This window comes from Podarcis erhardii, assembly GCF_964252035.2.
Source record: "Podarcis erhardii genome assembly, chromosome: 7".
NCBI lineage: Eukaryota > Metazoa > Chordata > Lepidosauria > Squamata > Lacertidae > Podarcis > Podarcis erhardii.
In genome coordinates this window covers 11,840,034-11,860,169 of record NC_138511.1, presented here as the reverse complement: position 1 = coordinate 11,860,169, position 20,136 = coordinate 11,840,034, and the positions used below count along the sequence as shown (strand labels likewise).

Below are 20,136 nucleotides of genomic sequence, written 5' to 3'. Positions count from 1 at the left end.
GGCGTAGCGTGGGGGTGCAGGGGGGCCGGCCGCACCGGGCACAACATCTGGGGGTTAGGGGTAGGGGTAGGGTTAGGGGGCGCAAATCCACGGGTTACGGGGTGCAAATTACTTGCCTTGCCCCGGGTGCTGACAACCCACGCTACGCCACTGTGTTCCCCATCCGTGTGTTGGAAGAAGCCAAGAGCTGCAATGGAGGTAGACCAAGTGGTAAAGGCAAGTGAGGGTTAAGTTCAGAGATGGGGGAGCTGTGGCCAGCAGGGATAATGATGGGAGTTGTAGTTCCTATCTCTCCAACTCCTGTCAGCCCAGCCAGGGGTCAGGGATGATTGATTGATTTATCTCATAACATTTATATACAGCTTAACTGCCGTAAAACAACAGCAGCAAACCTGAAAACGGCTTACAAAAAAAATCAAGAAATAATTACAATACTGTACTGTACTTTAAAACCTTTTAGCTCATGTATTAATGATAATGATGATGATGATGATGACAATAATAATAATAATAATAATAATAATAATAATAATAATAATAATAATAAAGTATACCACTCCATACACACAGGTCTCAGGATGCTTCACAACATAAAATCACATAATAAAAACAAAAACAAGAACCCAATAATCCCCCCCAGCGCATTTTAAAAGGGCATTGGAGTAGCTTAAATTGCTTTAGCTCAGTCGGTTAGAGCGTCGAGCTAGCAACGCCAAGGTTGCAGGTTCGATCCCCGCAAGGGACAGCTACATATTCTTGCATTGCGGGGGTCCCTTCCAACCCTACGATTCTACCAGATATCCAGGAGCTGATATACTGTGCACCAAAACGGCGAAGATGGGAGTCGGGAGCCCAGCGGCACCCTCCCTCCCTGCAGAGGCGCACCTGGGCACGAAGAAAGGGTTAATTCCCGGGCGAGGAAATCCCGCTCACGCCGCCGCCCCCCCCCCAACCCCGGGCGCGGATTGGCTGCGCGGAGCCAGGTGCGCCCTCCCGTCCGGCCGCCATTGGACCGTCGGCACGCCGCTCCGCTCCCCTCCTCCGGCCGGGCTGAGGCGCTGCAGCAGCGGCGGCGGCGGCGGCGCTCAGTTGGCGCGCAGCTGCTGCCCGGCCAGGCCGACGAGCGGACGGGAGGCGAGCGCCGCGCAGCCGCCATGGTGAGTCCGGGCGCGGGGTGGAGAGAGGGCGCTGCCGGGCCAGGCCGCCGCGAGGCCTCGGTCGGGGCCGGACGCCCGAGCCCGGGCAGGCAGCCCGAGAGAGCGCCCGGCACGCGGCTAGTCCTCAGCGCGCCCAGGCAGAGAAGGAGCCTCCGGGTGGCGAGAAGGGAGGCGGCCTAGCAAAGCCCGCGCGGAGAGAGAGCCTCCAGGTGCAGGAGCAGTCTATCTCTGAATGCCTGAGGAGCGGGAGGCGGCGGCGGCAAGGGGAGGGGAGGGTGTCCCCCGCTTCCGCATCCCACTTGCCGGTTCCCCGGCGCCGCTTTGCAGCCTTTCTCAAGCTGTGGGTCCCCAGATGTTGCTGAACTATAACTCCCATCACCCCTAGCTAGCAAGGCCAGAGCTCAGGGATGATGGGAGTTGTAGTCCATCAACATCTGGGGACCCACAGCTTGAGAAGCGCTGAGAGGGGCCGCATCCAGGTCTCTGCGGCCCCCAGGTTGGTTGTAGGACGATTCCTGCATGGCAGAGGGTTGGACTGGATGGCGCTTGGGTCCCTCCCGACTCAAATCAATTGTGCTTTGAAGGTTTGTACATTTTACAATCATTTTGTGATTTCGAAACATGACTTCCTTCCCTCTCTTTCTGCGGTTCCTTGAGTTTATTTTTAATATCATCTGCATATCCTTATTAACTTAATTTGCTCATATGTTCATCTGCTTTAAATATATGCTCTTCGACTTTATACCCGGTGACCCGACTCCCCTCTTGCCGTGTCTCCCATCCGGGGCTGTCTTAAGCCTATGCGGCGCCGGGGTGCAAAGATGCACGCAACCCACCCCAGGTTGCCCAGTCCCAGGCATGCAGGAGGGCAGAGCCAGCCGGCCGCCTCAGCATCTCGCTGGCTTGGTCACCCCCAAACTCATGGTGCAGAGCCGCCCACGGCAGAAGATCCCGCTGCGGTGCTCTGACTGACAGGCTGGCTCTTCCCTGGACTCAATTCTCGGGCACCAGACTCACGGCCAGGTGCCCCTGAGAGTCCAGCGCCTGGGTGCCCCGCACCCCTAGCACCTATGAATAAGACGGCCCCGTTCCCACCCGTCACTGCCCCTTGTCGGGTCGTCTGGCCCTTGAATATATGTGTGCACGGAATTGGAAATCAAGGCACCCCAAACTGTTTTGGGGGAACCCAGGGAGCACATTTGGAAAAAAGATTTCCAAATGTCATGCACACCCCAAAATACCCATTTTTGCAGGAGGAAAAGCTGCTAGTGCTGAGATACTGCCCCCCCCCCATGAGCAAAAGTGCAGACAAAAAAGGAGGCCCCCCCTCTCCCCAGAAGACAAGATAGTTTAGGATGGTCAGTAAGGCTGGGCAATATATCATCCCATACTGGTTTGAAGTCCATATTGGGATACCAGTTTCATAATTTTTGACCTGGTGATATATCACGGAACATGATGTGTGTGCTATGTAAAAATCACAATGTGGGGAAAACCGTGAAGCCAGCCAATGCCTCTACAGATCTCCATCCTTATTTCAGGCATTGTGATATATCGGTATATTGTGATGTTTAGCTGGTGATATATCACAATGTTGAAAGCCAGATATTGCCCAGCCCTAGTCATTGGGAACATCGGGGTTACGGGTGCTGTGATGGTCATGGGCACCATAGAATCATAAGAGTTGGAAGGGGCTCTGAGCATCATCTAGTCCAACCCCCTGCAATGCAGGGATATGCAGCTGTCCATATTGACTTCTGGGTGAACTGACATGCCTTTGGCCTGATCCAGCAAGGCTGCTCTTACACCCTCAAGACCATGTCCTAACATCTGTTGAGACAGAAGCAGCCAGGATGTCTGAAGGACAGTTCCGCTCAGGCCCGCCTGCCGCAGTCTCAGAGTCTGGCCTTGGGACCAGCCGCATGCCCTGTGCCCATCTCTGTGCAAAAATGTCGCATTTGTAAGATTGGGAGGAAAATAGCACTTGTGAGTCTGCATGAAAGGTTTTGAATAGCTTTGCAGAGAGTAGACTCAGGTGTTTTGACGGATCGAGGATTTTTAAAGCGTTCCGCTTTTTGCTTAGGATGCCAACAAAGGACACTTGCAATCATAAAGCGTTTTGAGGCTTAGCCTGATGACAGAAACCAATTAGGTTAATTCTCGCTGAGAAACAATGGCATTTTTTGTCTTTTTAAAGTGGCGTGTTGTTATAGCTTTCTGACAAATGTAGAGGTTTTGCAGTTGTTGAGGTTTTAGAGTAGCCTTCCTCAACTCGGTGCCCTCCAGGTAAATTTGAACTACAGTTCCCAGAGAGCACAGCCATAGCCCAAGATGGCTTAGGTTGATGGGAGCTGTAGTTTGAAACATCTGGAAGGCACCAGGTTCAGGAGTGCTGTGCTGGAGTGTTAGTATTGGACTATGGCCTTTCAGGTTTGCTGTGGCTATAGATATACTGCTTTGAGCATGGAGAAAAGTTGGGATATGAATATGATGAAGAATCTTCAGGGATACCTTTCTATAAATGGGCATGTGATTCCCTGGACCTTCTATTCTCATTGATCTTCGCCGTGGCAAGTGACAGGAACAGAGGAAGGAAGGCTTGAAGGCTCCCAGCTTTATATTATAGCTTTCCTCCTTTGGAGGCAACTCAGGAAGCTATTTTGAGACAGGGTAGAGGAGAGTTTGCAAAGGGATTGCAAGGAAGGAAGAGTTTAAAATACTGGAGTAAGAATTTTAAAAAATCGCTCTTGAGATTCTTTTCTTGTATATCTCCTGAAACAGCAGGAGCAGCCTCTCTGTAACCGTGACATTTTAAAAATGAATTTACTTTAAAAGAGAAACGAATGAAAAAAAGTCAGAGCAACTGTTTATAAAAACGAGCAGGCAGCTGTAAATCTGCCTTCCCACCCATGCGTCAGAGTGGAGTCCTGCGGTGTGTGCATTTGTGTGTCCCAGGAACATTTCTCGGGTTTGTGGGCTCAGCTGGCTGCTGACCCTCCTTGCAAGCAGAGACCCCCGCAATGGCGGCTGTTGCTCAGGCTGCCCCCTCTTTGTGGTGGTGGTGGGGAGCCTGTCTGCCTGCCTGCCTGCCTGCCTGCTTGCTTGCTTGCCTGTCTGCCTGGTGACCTTTGCTCCTCGCAAGAGAGGCTGTTTCGCAGATGCAGGGCAGAGGCCCTTTTGTTGTCCAGCGGGGGGCCACTTTTGCTGCCTGCTTTTCCAATAAAGAGTCGCCTGCCTATCGCGGCCCCCGGATTGAAGTTGGACGAGTTAGTTTTGCGAGGAAAGGGTGGGTGGAGAAGCAGGAGGGAAAGATCAGCAACCCCCACCCCCCCCAACCCTTGAGCTCTGACGCAGTTCGTTGACGTGGGTTTGTATTGTGCCAAGGAGAAACCAAACAGTGGTGGGGTTTGCATTCAGTGAGGGGGGGGGGCAGACTCAGAGCCTGACATCTGGGGCTGCTGCTCAGTAGTTGCCTGCAAATTTTGTAGCTCAGTCTGTGCAGAACTTTCCTCCCGAACTGCAAAAAAAAGGGGCCTTCCAGGGCTTCTCTGTATCTCTTGGAAACGTCATTTCCCATGGCTTGTCTTTCCAGGGGCTCCCTAAGATAAAGGGGTTTGTCCTGCTCAGAGCAGACTCGCTGCATTTCTTTAGTATCTTTACGTCTTAAAATTTGTACACTGCTTGACGACTTCAAAAAGCCCTCAGAGCTGTTCTGCAAAAAAATAACAAAACAAAAATAAAAATAGAATAGTTGCCGATAAAAACTAACAATAATCTAAAGCATCTGAAAAGTTGAAATGACAGCAGATGAGAAACAGATCAAAACTCAACTTTCTGGACAGGCTTAGAATTCTACCCCCTACAATGCAGGAATCACAACTAAAGCTTCCAGGACAGATGGCCAACTAGTCCCTGCTCAAAAACCTCCAGTGAAGGAGAGTCCACCACCTTCTGAGGGTGCTCAGACTGTCATAAAGTTCTTCCTGATGTTGAGACAGAATCCCCTTTCTTGTAACTTGAATCCATTGGTTCGGGTCCTCCCCTCTGGGAACAGGAGAAAATAAGGTTTGCTCCAACTTCCATGTGACAGCCCTTAAGGCAGGGGTAGGCAACCTAAGGCCCATGGGCCGCATCCGGCCCAATCACCTCAATCCGGCCTGCGGATGGTCCAGGAATCAACGTGTTTTTACATGAGTAGAATATATCCTTTTATTCAAAACGCACCTCTGGGTTATTTGTGGGGCCTGCCTGGTATTTTTACATGAGTAGAATGTGTGCTTTTATTTAAGATGCATCTCTGGGTTATTTGTGGGGCATAGGAATTCGTTCATCCCCCCCCAAAAAAAATATATAGTCTGGCCCACCACATGGTCTGAGGGACGGTGGACCGGCCCACAGCTGAAAAAGGTTGCTGACCCCTGCCTTAAGGTATTTGAAGACGGCTATCATATCTCCTCTCAGTCTCCTTTTCTGAACCTTTTCCAACTCTGCAGTATGCTTTTTGAGGCGAGCCTACCAGAACTCCAAATGCGGTTGCAGCACAGATTTGTATACAGTGGTACCTCGGGTTAAGAACTTAATGCGTTCTGGAGGTCCGTACCTGAAACTGTTCTTAACCTGAGGTACCACTTTAGCTTAATGGGCCTCCCGCTGCTGCCGCACTGCCACCACATAATTTCTGTTCTCATCATGAAGCAAAATTCTTAACCCGAGGTACTATTTCTGGGTTAGTGAAGCCTATAACCTGAAGCATCTGTAACCCGAGGTACCACTGTAGTGGCATTATGATTTTGGCAGTTTTATTTTTGGAGGAGGAGAAGGGATCCGGCCCCAGTTGGGATACTGGCTCAGGCCCAGTGGCTCTGGGAGGTTTGCAGAGGCTTCCATGAGAAAGGATGGTTTCCTTTTGCTGTTTTTCTCTTTCTCTGTGTGCTTTTCGTTTAGTTTCTTTTTATCTTACTGTATTATGAAAACGTTTTAATAATTTTTTAAACTTTTTTTTAAAAAAGGTTAGTAGAGCATGGGTTGTGGGTTCAAGCTTCCTGCATTGGACTAGATGAGCTCTGGGGTCCCTTCCAACACTACGAATCTTTGCTTCCATGATGGAGAAGGGAGCCAAGCCAGGTTGAGAACAAACAGCAAGCAAGTGGGTGGATGACAATTATCTAACTCTCCCTGATAAGGAGCTATTGACAGGAGATGGGCGCATTTGCATGGGCGATAATGGGCTACTGTTTGCAGAGCTGGGCTCTGGTGCTCCTGTGCCTGGGCCAAGAGGCATCAGTGAGTGCCCTGTGTGCCAGGGCTTGCCTGGCCCTTTGAAAAGGCGGCACCCGTCTCCCGAGCGTCATGAGTCGCCGTCCTCTGCGGTCTTTTCCCCCAGCCCAAGAGCACGTGCTGAATCCAACATCAGAACGACACCATTGTGGCCTAGTGTTTAGAGCAGGGGTGGGCAATCTAAGGCCCGGGGGCCGGATGCGGCTCAATAGCCTTCTAAATCCAGCCCACGGACGGTGTGGGAATCAGCGTGTTTTTACATGAGTAGAATGTGTCCTTTTATTTAAAATGCATCTCTGGGATATTTGTGGGGCCTGCCTTGTGTTTTTACATGAGTAGAACATGTGCTTTTATTTAAAATGCATCTCTGGGATATTTGTGGGGCCTGCCTTGTGTTTTTACATGAGTAGAACATGTGCTTTTATTTAAAAATGCATCTCTGGGTTATTTGTGGGGCATAGGAATTCGTTCATTTCCCCCACCACCAAATGGTCTGAGGGATGGTGGACCGGCCCACGGCTGAAAAAGGTTGCTGACCCCTGGTTTAGAGTGTCAGCCTGGGAGAGCCAGGGCTCAAATCCATCCACCCTCCACTCAGCTACAAAGCTCGCTGCGTAATACTGGGCCCACTCACTGCGTTCTCTTGGCCTAACCTACCTTGCAAGGTTGTTGTGGGCACTAACTGAGCAGGGGAAGAACCACACACACTGCCTTAAGCCCCCTGGAGGACAAACCTGGGGTGCCAATGCAATAAATCAAGCGGTCCTATCTAAATCAGTAGCCCTAACTTAGCTGTGCCCATTCATTTTTATTTTATTCCATATATCCCCACATTTTCCCCAGTGTTCGAAATTAGTCAGAAATTAAATGGAAAGCAAAATGTCACTTAAGAGGTGGATCTGAAATATTTCCATTGGCGCTTGAATTTGTTTTATGCTGGATTGTTTTATTTGATGTTTTAGTGTTTTGTAAACGGCTTCGAGATTTGATCTCGAAAATATAAAGTGGTATAGAAATGTGAACAACAACAACAATCAACGGGGGGGGGGGGCTCCTAGACATTCCATTGTGGCAACTGCAGCCCAGGTTTAAGGTGCCATTTGGCTATTAGATTATTTATCTGAGTCTCTAACACTGTTTTTCCCCACTCCACCCCCAAGGCACTCCTGGTGACATACATGGTTCCCCCGTCCTCATTCAAGCCCCACAACAACCCTGTGAGGTAGGTTGGGCTGAGAAGCAGTGACTGGTCCAATATCGCACCCAGCTGAGTGGAGTGCTTGAACCCTGGTCTCTCCCAGGTCTTAGTCCAGTGCTTTAACCACTGCACCACACTGTCTCTCTCTGTCCCCTTGCTTTGTGGGGTGTCAGGGGCAGGAGGGGGCGAGAGAGGCGGTGTGGCACCCTTCCTACGTGTGACGCTTGAAACACCTTTTCAGGTATAGAGGAACTGAGCAGGGCAGCCCTCCAGCCTCTTGGACTTCAGCCAGGCTTAAAAGAGCCTTAAGGCAGAGGCTCTGTGAAAGAAGGATGAGCAGGAAGGCCAAGCTTGGCTGTTCTTTTTTGGGGTGGGGAATCCTTTCCTGGAGAAAGAGGGTCTCCTTGGATACTCTAGCCCTGCATTTCATGTGGGTTTTTTTTTTTCCAAAATGCAAGCAACTGCTAGCAAAAATAACACATGCAAAAGCTCTCACGAAGCCTTACTTTTGATGCATTCCTCTTTCTTGCAGTCAGTTGGATCGCTCCTTTGGGGTGGGTGAGGAACACGAGTTGCTTTTAAGGGAGCCGTGGATTTTGGCAGGGGAACGTCTGCGGAGAATGGGAATTTGGGGGCCTCCGGTAGCCCTGCACTTTTTGAAGACTGCCCTAAGCTGATGAGGGCAAACATAAGCTAAGTCCAGCTGGCTTTGGGGAGTGGGTGGTCAGCCTCTTCCAAATTGTGGGAGGGGGCAGCCCTAACAGGCCCTTGAGAAAGTACTCTGAAATCCTTCCCTGCTCATTGGTCAAGTTGTGGGTGTCCACCCACCCCTGCCTCCTTCCATAATTTGGGACAAGCAGTTCAAAAACAATTTGCAAAACCAGGATAAAGAACCGTCTCCAAAGCCTTGTTGGGGGGGGGGGGGGAGGAGAGGAGAGAGAGGCAATGCTTAGGCATTTCCTTCCCCACCCAACTCTTTCGTGTTTGGCAAAAGCAGAAGGTGCAGTAAGGATTCAGGGATCCAAAAACAAAAGCCCTGGAGCCAAGCCGCATCTCTTTGCCAGCTTAGGGAAATCCTTCGGTGCACTCTGGGTGTGTAGCACCTCCCTCTCTTCAGGGCAAGCTTAAAACATGCTCTGTAAGCTGTGGATGGGAACCTCCCCACTGGTGCAGCTATGGGAGCAGTCAGAAGGGACTCGGCATGTTATTTCCCCCTAAGGAATACTGGGAACTGTAGTTTGAGGGTGCTGGGAATTATAGCTCCATGCGGGGATATGCTACAGTTCCCAGGATTTTGGAGGGAGGAGGAGAAGGGAGTTTTATATGTGCCTTAGTGTGCATGCTGCTTCCCTCTCTCCTCAGTCCCTGCCTCTTCCCCCTCCCAAAAAACCCCTGCTTCCTGTCCAGAATTTTTCAGCAGGAGGGAGTGCCTTTCCCCAGGAAACAGGGTGTTGGGAATGAGTTTCCAAGAATCATAGACTCTGAATTTTAGAATTGGAAGGGACCCCCAAGGATCATCTAATCCAACTCCCTACATTTCACAGCTGAAATGATCTCATGACAGGTGGCCTCCCAAACTCTGTTAAAAAACCTCCAATGACAAGGGAGGCCACCCCAGAAGCTGTACGGTTTTTGGGGAACCAGGCTCTGCCATGAGCCCAGAGTGTTCAGCAAGACTCGGACTTGCTGGCTTGCACCCAGCCATCTAGCAGGTCAAGCTTAGAACTGGAAGCTTCTGAGTTTCCCTGGAATCAATTGTTTAACAAAATTTGTAGACTGCACAGTAATAACAATAAGTAAGCACTTTGCATGAAGCAGGGTAAAGTGTTTATCAAAAATACAGATAATATCAGTAAGAGTTGATTTGCTTGGGTTGGCTTGCTGAAGCAAAGGGCTGAGTCCAACAAAGGCCTGCTCTGTTTAGGACTAGCATTGAATACGCCCTGAAGCCTTGTACCCAGAATCAGTCCTACTTGAAGTAGACTCGTTGAAATTAATTGATACAGCCCAGAGTTTTAAAGCAGGCACTTTAAATGAGTATTACTTGATGTCAAGAGGCAGGGAGTTCCAAAGCTTGCCGTCCTGAAAGAGGAACTCCTTGCAGATGCTGAACAAATGTTAGGTGGCGCTTGGGAAAGTGTTGTTTCTCCCCCCCCCCCCCAGTGTTCATATCCTGCTCTTCAACAATAGGTACCCAGAGAAGTGTGCAGAAAAGGAGAATAAACAAACATTAGTAGAATTGAAAATGGCAAGAATGAGCTGAGATGGGATCTCTTTCATTGTTTGGGTCTAAGTTTACACGGGCAGGACGGGCGAGGTGGGGAGAGAAGTTTGTGTTGCAAAAGTGCACAGCTTTAGGGTTTGCACAGGAACCACACTGCCCTTTTGTCTGACATTGGCTTTTCCCATGTCTGAGGGTTTTGAGGTTCCTTACGAAATCCACAAGCCCTGTTCAGTGCCTTGGGGGAGGACTATTTCCTCTTCCTTCTGATCTAGGCTTGCCCTCCCGACAATGTCCCACGCCTGGCTTCTAGCAATGTTGGAGAATTCTGCCAGGAACGGAAACAGGAGTGGAGATTGCTGTGATTGGCATTTTCGATGGAAGTTCTGGAGCAGCATTTGCTGTTGTTGTTTCCTAGCCCACGAACTTTACGTAAACTTTTCTGTGTCATTTTTCCCTTTCCGCTGAGATGCACTGAATTTGGCTAAATAGTTCATCACATTCGTTGCGAACAACAGTGTAGGTTTTGCCGAACCGTAGCAGAAGGGAGACACTGTGGGTTGGAATGAGCACAGAACAGGATGGAAATTTCTGCTCCCTTACATCCCATTTTCCCTTTAGAAGATGTGCTTGAGGCAGGGGGATGTGTTTTCAGTGTGGGTCAGTGGAGCCCCCAGTGTGGCTTTGCAGGTTGCCAGTGGAGGAACTGCTGCGTAAACTTCCTTAGACTCCTCTTCCCCACGCCAAAGCCAGGATCTCTTTGTTCCATTCGCCGGAGTCCCTCCTCACTACCCAACCAGCCCTGGCTTGCCTTGGCTGTTCCAGAGGTTGACTTCCTTCTTGCTGGCTGCGACCTGATTAAGTGTGTGTGTGTGTTTGGCAGCAAGGGCGGGGGGGGGGGAGATGTTTTGGCTGGGCATCTCCACGCACAGCCGTAAGTCCGTAAGTCTGTGTAATGAGCCTGGCAGGTGGCAAAAGCTCTTTGCCTGAGCCAAGGCGGCTGGCGCTCAGAGCCAAGCTTCTGGGGCACCGATCCAAGAGGTGGGGAGAGGAGGGAGGACGCCTTGCATGCGCACTCTTTTTCCCTTGGTCCATCAGGTAAGGCTCAGGAGAGGCGGACGTTTTGCTCGAGGCAGCTGCTTTAGATACCAAACCCCTCAGGCAGGCTATTTTTCAGTTGTTTTCATGGGAACAACAACAAAGAGACAAGTTGTGCTGGGACACAGAAAGCTCCCTTCTCAGCTGCCACCAGATCCTTGGTCCCTCTACCTCAGTGTGGTCCACACTGACTGGCAGCAGCTCTCCAGAGTTTCAGATTGTGGGAGGGCCTTTCTCAGCCTTACCTCGAGATGCTGCTGGGGGATTGAAGCTGCAACCTTCTGCACGCAGGGCACCACTGAGCTAGAGCCTTGTTTGGTGATGTGGACAGCTTCCCTGCAGCAAAGTTGTTGCTTCGTTGCAAATGGCACTATGCACCTCTTCTCCCTCTCCAAGCCAAGAGGATGTACAGAAGATGAGACTCCTAGAAACAGCAGCTGGATGGAGGCAGTCATCCTTCTGAATCCAATTGCAGGTTTCCCATGATGGGCATTTGGTTGGCCACTATGAGAACAGGAGTCTGGACTAGATGGGCCATTGGCTGTTACATCATGGAGGACAAGGACATTCATTGAAGAGAGGACAATTGAGGCCTACTGGCCACAGTGGCTATGCTCTGCTTCCAGTCCCGTGTTCGAAATTTGCCAGGCACATTTTGCACCTGGCTGCAGGTGGTGCTGTGGGTTAAACCACAGAGCCCTAGGGCTTGCTGATCAGCGGTGAGCTCCCCTTGCTCAGTCGCTGCTCCTGCCAACCTAGCAGTTCGAAAGCACGTCGAAAGTGCAAGTAGATAAATAGGTACCGCTCTGGCAGGAAGGTAAACGGCGTTTCCATGCGCTGCTCTGGTTTGCCAGAAGCGGCTTAGTCATGCTGGCCACATGACCCGGAAGCTGTACGCCGGCTCCCTCAGCCAGTAAAGCGAGATGAGCGCTGCAACCCCAGAGTCATCCGCGACTGGACCTAATGGTTAGGGGTCCCTTTACCCCTTTACCTTTACCTATCAACCACTTGCCACCAAGTGAGGATACCTGGGTGCCAGGATGGTGCCTGACATCTCCATTTGGAGGTGCGTGCCTGTGGATCCTTGGATCTGGACTGCCTTCACACACTTAACACCACATCCTGTAGAAATCTGTCAGAATGAATTTCAGGAACCAAAATGCCTTTTCTGTGCAGCCTGAGCAGGAGCAGTGAACAATGTTAAGTTAATTGTTGCAGCCAGCACTCCCCCTCCCCTAGAAAATTAGGTTCCAGTGCTGCGTACATTTGAGTACCCCTTGGGGGGGGGGGAGCACAGGTTGTAGCATGTCTTCACTTCCCCTAACCCAGTGTTTCCCAACCTTGGGTCTCCAGCTGTTTTTGGACTACAACTCCCATCATCCCTTGCTAGCAAGACCAATGGTCAGGGATGATGGGAATTGTAGTCCAACAGCAGCTGGAGACCCAAGGTTGGGAAACACTGCCCTAACCCACCCGACTGCCCTACTCACAGTTGTGAAGAATATTCTTACGTTTTGAATGGTCCGTGTCACCGTTAAGAAAAAGAGGTTGGAATAGGACAGTATATATGTGGGACTGCCCTTGGATTGCGTGATTTTTCTTCTTTCAGTTCTGAAAGCTTTTAACCTAGCTCAAGATTGCTGTCTGATTTAGCAAGTTGTTTAAACTGGGAATCAATCACAGCCAGTCCATCGCTTGAAAAATAAGACTTTTACAGCCATCTTGTCTCAAAATGGCAACTAGACATCCCATTTTGGCGCCTGCAATCTAGGATTATGGAGCAATTTGGGGTCTAGCTTGTGTGGTGCTTCTGAATCCCAGCTGCTGGAAGCCGCAGGAGGGGAGAGGGCTGTTGTGCTCCAATTGCAGGTTTCCCGCAGGTGTCTGGTTGGCCACTGTGAGAGCAGGATTCTGGATCAAATGGGCCACTGGTTTGATCCACTGGCCTGATCTACATCCTTCCCTATTCCTGTATCCAGAGAGAACCACATCCTACCAGTTCTCTCCATTCCACCAGGTTCCCATTATACCACTTTGTAAATTCTAATATTTTGAGAGAGCGCCAGTGGCTAGAAAGACCAGTGGGGCAGCTTTTTTGTTTTTTTAGAATTATTCCTACATTTATATTCCACCTTTTCTCCAATGTCTGTGACTTCCCCCACCCCTCCTTCTGCCCCGAGCATCACGTCTTTTAAGTGCCAGGCTAAGACAACCAAGCATTTTAAAATTGGCTATATCTGTCTCCCGCTCGCTCAATGGCAGTGTATGGTTTTTACACCCTTGCTGCTTTATAATTTCAATTATTTATTTCATGAAAAATTATACACTGCTTGATGTGGGGAGGGGCGGGAGTCAAAGCATGTGATCCCTCCTAGGTTTGTTTTATTTTAAAAAATAAAAAAGTCAGTTTCAGATTTTGGAGTATCAGGTGCCACACAAATAAAGCTACAACCATATACAGTCATACCTCGGGATAAATATGCTTCAGGATAATTATTTTCGGGTTGCACTCCGCAGCGACCCGGAAGTAACGGACCGCGTTACCATCGGGTTTCGCCACTCGTGCATGCGCAGACGGTCAAAATGACATCAGACGCATGCGCAGAAGTGGCAACACGTGCAGACGCGTCTTACGTTCTATTCAGGATGCGAACAGGGCTCCGGAATGGATCCTGTTCGCATCCCAAGGTACCACTGTATAACGTCTTTCCAGCAACCCTGCGAGGTAGGCTAGGCCTAGAGGCTGGCTGGCAGCTTTCCTAGGCTCCTGCACTGCCAGCTCCTGTCCTGTACAAGTTTCTATGGATGTTCCTGGAAGCTGCCTTGCACAGAGTCGGCTCAATGCCTACGCTAACCGGCAGTGAAGACTCTCCAGGATTTCAGGCAGGGAATCTTTTCCCAGCCCTGCCTGGAGATGCAGCCATTGGGGATTGAAGCGGGGGCCTTCTGCATGCCAAGCAGCTGTTCAGCTTACAGCGCTTCCCCAAGCAGGCAGCCCCATCTGCCCTCGCAACCCCTGCCTTCTGTGGGACGGAGCCTGAGAGTGTACGGCGGTGTCTGTGGGAATGCCTTTAGCCAATTTCCCTCTTTTCCGCAGGTTGCAAAGGGTGTTTTCTCCCCCCGCCCCTCTTCACCAGAGCCACAAGTGTGGAGCCAGCCAGCTCAGAGAGGAAGAGATTAATAAGGGTAGTGCTGTGGGTGGGCAGTGTCTCCGGTTCCAGCAAAGACTGCGAAATCCCGGCAGGGGAAGTGATTCACTGGCCTGGGAATGGCAAAGCCTGCCTTTATCTCCCTTTCGCACCGTTTCCCTCTGGCTGTGAGCTCTGGACGAGGAAGAGGCAGCCCTGCAGTCGCTGCCGGGGACTCTGAATTATCCCAGGCTCTCTTGACGTCTGTGATTTTGGGGTGCGAGAAGGAGAGAGAGGGTCCCACAAATCCCCCCAGATCTGCTGGTCTTTCTCACGGGCCGGGCTAACGAACGAGGTGAGCAGGGTTTCCCCATTTTCCTTTTTTCCGAGGCGGCAGAGAAAAGACTTGGAATGCATTTGTGTGTGTTTTTTTAAAAAAAATACAGTGGTGCCTCGCAAGACGAAAAGAATCCGTTCCGCGATTCTCTTCGTCTAGCGGTTTTTTCGTCTTGCGAAGCAACCCTATTAGCAGCTTAGCGGATTAGCGCTATTAGCGGCTAAGCGGCTATTAGCGGCTAAGCGGCTATTAGCGGCTTAGCGGCTTAGAAAAAGGGAGAAAAAAGCGAAAAAAATCGCAAGACTCGCAAGACGTTTTCGTCTTGCGAAGCAAGCCCATAGGGAAATTCGTCTTGCAAAGCACCTCGAAAAATGGAAAACCCTTTCGTCTAGCGGGTTTTTCGTCTTGCGAGGCATTCGTCTTGCGGGGCACCACTGTAATAATAGGAGAAAGTGTGTGTAGAACTGTTTTTTTCCTCCCCTGTGCAAAGGAAGTTGTTAGAGACAGATACGCTTGTACAAACTTGTTCTCCTTATGCCAGATTTCTAAAAAGGCGGGGTGCCCGCCCCCCCAATGCCCCTTGGATTGTTTGGATTGAGCCATCATGTTTGTATTGGGGCTTATTTGTAGCTGGAGGAGGGCTGCCCCAGAGACTCTGGGGCTTGGCCCTGCCTGTGGCAACCTCCTCCCAGGTTGAGCGCCTGAGCCCTCGAGTGAGCATAACCAGGCCCAGCCTGCCTGTTAATCGCTTCTGGATAAAAGAACATTTTAACGCCTACTTAACTCCTGTCCAGGCAGCCTCCACCTCACTTTTCCTATCCACAACCTGTATATTAATAGCCAGTCTGTTGCTTCCTGTTGGTTGGCTTGTGTCTCAGAAACAGTGATACATAGGTCGTTTTTTATTTCTTCTTTGTTCCGAAACAAGCAAGGTGGACTTTGTCACCTTGGTGCCACCCTCTTGATAGTTGTCACCCATGCATTGCAACTGCGGTTTTTGCATCGTGAGGCTCTTCTGTTTGGGAGTTGACCTGGAGCTCAGGTGCTCTGCATGGATATAATTACAGATTCGCTCCCCGGTGGGAGGTGGGAACCGTGGGGAGCTTCTGCCAGCCAGGGGAGGCAAAGCTGAACTCACTGTGTTTGTGCTGTTAACACAGTGCGCTGTTGAGGGGCTTGTAGAAACACCTCGGAGACCTCCAAATATAAGAAGGGAACAAGTGGTGGGGAAATGTCAATGGATGTTCAGTGTTAGAAACTCAGATATATAAGCTACTGTAATCACCAAATGGCACCTTAAACCTTGGTTAAGGTCACCACAACAGAATGTCTGGACGTCATTTTTCCTTCTGCAGTGACATTTATTGTTATTCATTTCATTTTATTTCTATACTGCTTTATATTAAAAAAGCAACCTTCAAAGCACTTGAAAATATCAAATCAAACAATCCAGAATAAAACAAATTAAAGATTCAAGGAAAATATTTCAGAACCTACTCTTAAGTGGACATTTTGCTTTCCTTGTACACTGGTACCTCGGGTTACAGGCGCTTCAGGTTACAGACTCCGCTAACCCAGAAATAGTACCTCGGGTTAAGAACTTTGCTTCAGGATGAGAACAGAAATCGTGCTCCAGTGGCGCAGCAGCAGCAGGAGGCCCCATTAGCTAAAGTGGTGCTTCAGGTTAAGAACAGTTTCAGGTTAAGAACAGACCTCCAGAACGAATTAAGTACTTAACCTGAGGTACCACTGTATTTATTTACCTACCTGCCCCATAGCAGAAATACTCTAGGAAGCTTGTGTGGTGCAGTGGTTAGAGTGACGGACTAGGACCTTGGAGTTCAGGGTTCGAATCCCCACTCAGTCATGAAGATCACTGGGTGACCTCAGGCCAGTCACAGCCTCTTCACCTACCTCACAGGGTCATTGTAGGGTTTAACTGAGGAGGTGGGGGGAGAACCATGTACTCACTGGAGAAAGAGGTGGGATATAAACGCAGTGAATAAGCTCTTACCTGCTTAGGAAAGCTGGAGGGATCAGCCAGATGGAGATGTCAGTCACCAACGTAGGCGGCCAGAAATCTCCACCTGTTCGCAATTGGACCTGCGCTAGTTGCAAAATGCGCCTGGCGCCTAGCTAATTTCTAACGCTGGTGACCCCCTTCTCTCTCCTTGATCCAAACACACTTGCACTGTGCCCCCCCTCACCCCCACCCAGTCTTTACCCTTCCCCAGCAATACTTTGGAACTAGATTTGGGGAATCCTCAAGGCTTCTCCATGAGGGCTGCAAGAGGACATTGGATTCAAATGACCAGAAAGGAGATTCCAACAAAACACAGTTCTCCCCACTCGTTTAATCCTCACAACAACCTTGGGAGGTAGGTTAAGCTGAGAGGCAGCGACTAGCCCCCCAGGTCATCACCCCTTCAGCTTCACGTGACCAAGTGGGGATTTGAACCCTTGCCCCCCCAAGTCCTAGTCCAACATGCTAAGCATGCTGACTCTTGTGCTAAATGGGGGTGGGGGTGGTAGGAGAAATCGGCAAAAGCCACAGGGAAGCTGCTTGAATACGATAGAGCCTCCTGCAGTCTGATGCCCCACCAATGTTTGGGGCTGTAGCTGCTCCTGTTGTGTGCTGCCTGGGGCTGATGGAAGTTGCAGTTTGGGAAGGATGGAATGCAGCAAGACTGAGCTTGCCCTCGCTTTCCATTGTCAGGACTGTGTCGCCAAAAATTGTTTGAATTGCACACCGAACTTTGCACCTTCACCAAAAACAGGGGCTTTGAAAAAAAACCAAAGAGTACTACTGTACTAGTCTCCAGGGGTCTTTTGGAGATACAGTGGTGCCTCGGGTTACAGACGCTTCAGGTTACATACGCTTCAGGTTACACACTCGGCTAACCCAGAAATAGTGCTTCAGGTTAAGAACTTTGCTTCGGGATAAGAACAGAAATCGGGCTCCGGCGGCGCGGCGGCAGCAGGAGGTCCCATTAGTTAAAGTGGTGCTTCAGGTTAAGAACAGTTTCAGGTTAAGAACAGACCTCCAGAACGAATTAAGTACTTAATCCGAGGTACCACTGTACTGGAACTGGCTCAAAACAAAACAGAAAACGTTGAAAGGGCACGGCCTGCTGTATCCATTTGGCTGCTGGCGCGCAGGAGACAAAGCTGGGTTTATCCTTTGGATCGTAGAATTGGAAGGGACCCCTGAGGCTCATCTGGTCCACCCCCCACCCCCACCCCCCCGCAATGCAGGAATCTCAGCTGAAGAATTCATGACAGACAGCCATCCAGCCTCTGTTTGGAAACTTGCAACAGATGAGAGCTGGGGCGGGGGGGGGATCCCCCGTTAGGTGTGAAAAGGCTTCCCCTAATTCTGGGGACTTTGTGGAGAAAATCCCAAGTGCCAGTTCCCTCTGTGAAACCCTCCTTTCTGAAGAAGCAGCGCGGATTCTTCTACTTCACCTTCTATGTCCCTTTTCTGGGAAAGTGGAAGTTCCTCTTGTCAACTGTGTCAACTGCACGGTTTCAGACATCTGGGGCTGGTTTCTCTCCTCCGCCAGCTTCCACGCATGTGACCGCATTTGTTCCACTGCCGTGCAAAATAACTCTCCCTTTCTGCCTGACCCGAGGCCGCAGGGAAAGAACTTGATGTGAAAGACATTTGTCCCTTGATGCGGCGCAAAAAGCCGCTGATTTCCTGTAGAAGCTCATGGGGTGTGCGGCAGCCGTGAAGAAACAAATTACGTCCTAGGGGCCATTAGGAAACAAATTGAAAATAAAAGTGCCAGTATTATAATGCCATTACACAGATCTATAGTGTAGGCCAGGGGTCGGCAAGCTTTACCTCGCCTGGGCAGGTTCACCCCAGCGGAGATCCCTCCATGGGCCGCATTCTGCACGCACGTGATTTCCAGCATCTTTGTCTGCTCAGGCACAATTTCCGGCGCCGCGGAAGTGAGTCCCTGCGCCGTACTGCGCCGGTTTAGCGCGGGGACTCACAGAGCAGGTGGCTCGGTTCAGTGGCGGCTTGTGGGCCGGTTAAACAACCCCTGTGGGCTGCTTGTGGTCCATGGGCTTAGGTTGCCTACCCCTGGTGTAGGCCATGTTTGGAGTACTGTACTCTCTCTGTGTTGTTGTTTTTTTTTAAAATAATATTTGTTAAGACTTCCAATAATACACATAAACACAAACAACATTGCAGACATACAAACATACACAAAAAAGAAAACAAGTATAATTTCAATCCTTTTTTTTTTTCCTTAAACCTTATTTCCCCAACCTCCTCATACCTCCCCCTTCTGTAATGTAATTTCATTATCCAATCAGCAAATCCTCTCCCTTATTTCCCGTTAGTTTTTAATCTTTTCTTTTCTCTGTGTGTGTTTTGTGGGAGTTGTGCTGTTGGGCTCCACAGCCGATTTCTGCTCCCTGTAAGGCTTCCCCAAGACAGCAGTTCCTGCTTTTGGCTCATGTAACTCAAGCAGATGGGCTTTAAAGATGCATGCATGCAAAAACACACACACACACACACACACACACACACACACACACGGCTCCTCTTACCCCTCCGAATGTCAGGATGCAACCCCAGGCTCTTCCAGGCAAGAAGCGATCACCTCTTGGTGTGCAAGGAGCTTGCCCAAAATGCCCTTCCCTTGCGCCAGGGTTTCACTCGCACCCAAAGTGGATGGTTTTGTTTTTATTTATTTTTTCCTGGACAGAGCATCTGGGCCCCTGGGTTGAGGAGAGGTGTTTGGAGAGGTGAGTCCTGCGAAGGATTGAGGCTGGGAACTTGGGGGTGGGAGTTGTTGTTTTGTCTCTGGTTTTTTTCTTTCTTTCATCGAGGTTGCATCCAGTGCTGGCCCTAACTCAGAGTTGTTGTTGTTTAGTTGTTTAGTCGTGTCCGACTCTTCGTGACCCCCTGGACCAGAGCACGCCAGGCACTCCTGTCTTCCACTGCCTCCCGCAGTTTGGTCAGACTCATGCTGGTAGCTTCGAGAACACTGTCTAACCACCTTGTCCTCTGTCGTCCCCTTCTCCTTGTGCCCTCCATCTTTCCATCCTCAGGGCTGATTTCCTTCAGAATGAATAGGTTTGATCTTCTTACAGTCCATGGGACTCTCAAGAGTTTCCTCCAGCACCATAATTCAAAAGCATCAATTCTTCGGTGATTAGCCTTCTTTATGGGTAGACCTGTTGAAATGAATGGCCACAACTAACTCGGTCAGGCCCATTAATTTTAGTGCGTCTGCTCCAAATACAACTTAGCTGACTTGCAACACTTAGTTTTTTAAGGCCACCACATGCATTAAATAGAACCTCATTGTTCAGGAGCAGTATAACTGCAAGGGGCTGCATGTGTGGCCACCCTGGCCTTATCGTGTGTGTGTGTGTGTGTGTGTGTGTGTGTGAGAGAGAGAGAGAGAGAGAGAGAGAGAGAGAGAGAGAGAGAAAGAATAAGAGCCGTAAGGTAAAAAAAAGTTTTTAGGAACCTGGACAGTTAAGACCAGTCAAAGGCGACTATGGGCTCGTCTTGCTTTCAGGCCATGGGAGCTGGCGTTTGTCTACAGGCAGCTTTCTGGGTCATGTGGCCAGCATGACTAAACCTCTTGTGGCGCAACTGAACACTGACAGAAACCAGAGTGCACAGAAACGCCGTTTACCTTCCCTCTACCTATTTATCTACTTGCACTTGTGTGCTTTCAAACTGCTAGGTT

At 50.0% G+C, this 20,136-nt stretch overlaps 1 protein-coding gene across 4 annotated transcripts in view; it reads left to right on the top strand.

The window, feature by feature from the left end:
• The first annotated feature begins 1,062 nt into the window (after nt 1-1,062).
• ECE1 (endothelin converting enzyme 1) overlaps nt 1,063-20,136 on the top strand; it is an 80,172-nt gene continuing 61,098 nt past the window's right edge. The window contains exon 1 of one of the 4 annotated variants that reach the window (XM_081870926.1): nt 1,063-1,157. In XM_081870926.1, coding sequence (XP_081727052.1) covers nt 1,155-1,157 — 3 coding nt within the window. In that variant the 5' untranslated portion in view covers nt 1,063-1,154. Of the gene's footprint in view, nt 1,158-1,196; nt 1,367-6,198; nt 6,304-14,168; nt 14,435-20,136 lie in introns of those variants that run through there. The other 3 variants (XM_081870928.1, XM_081870924.1, XM_081870927.1) reach the window with 3 other exon arrangements.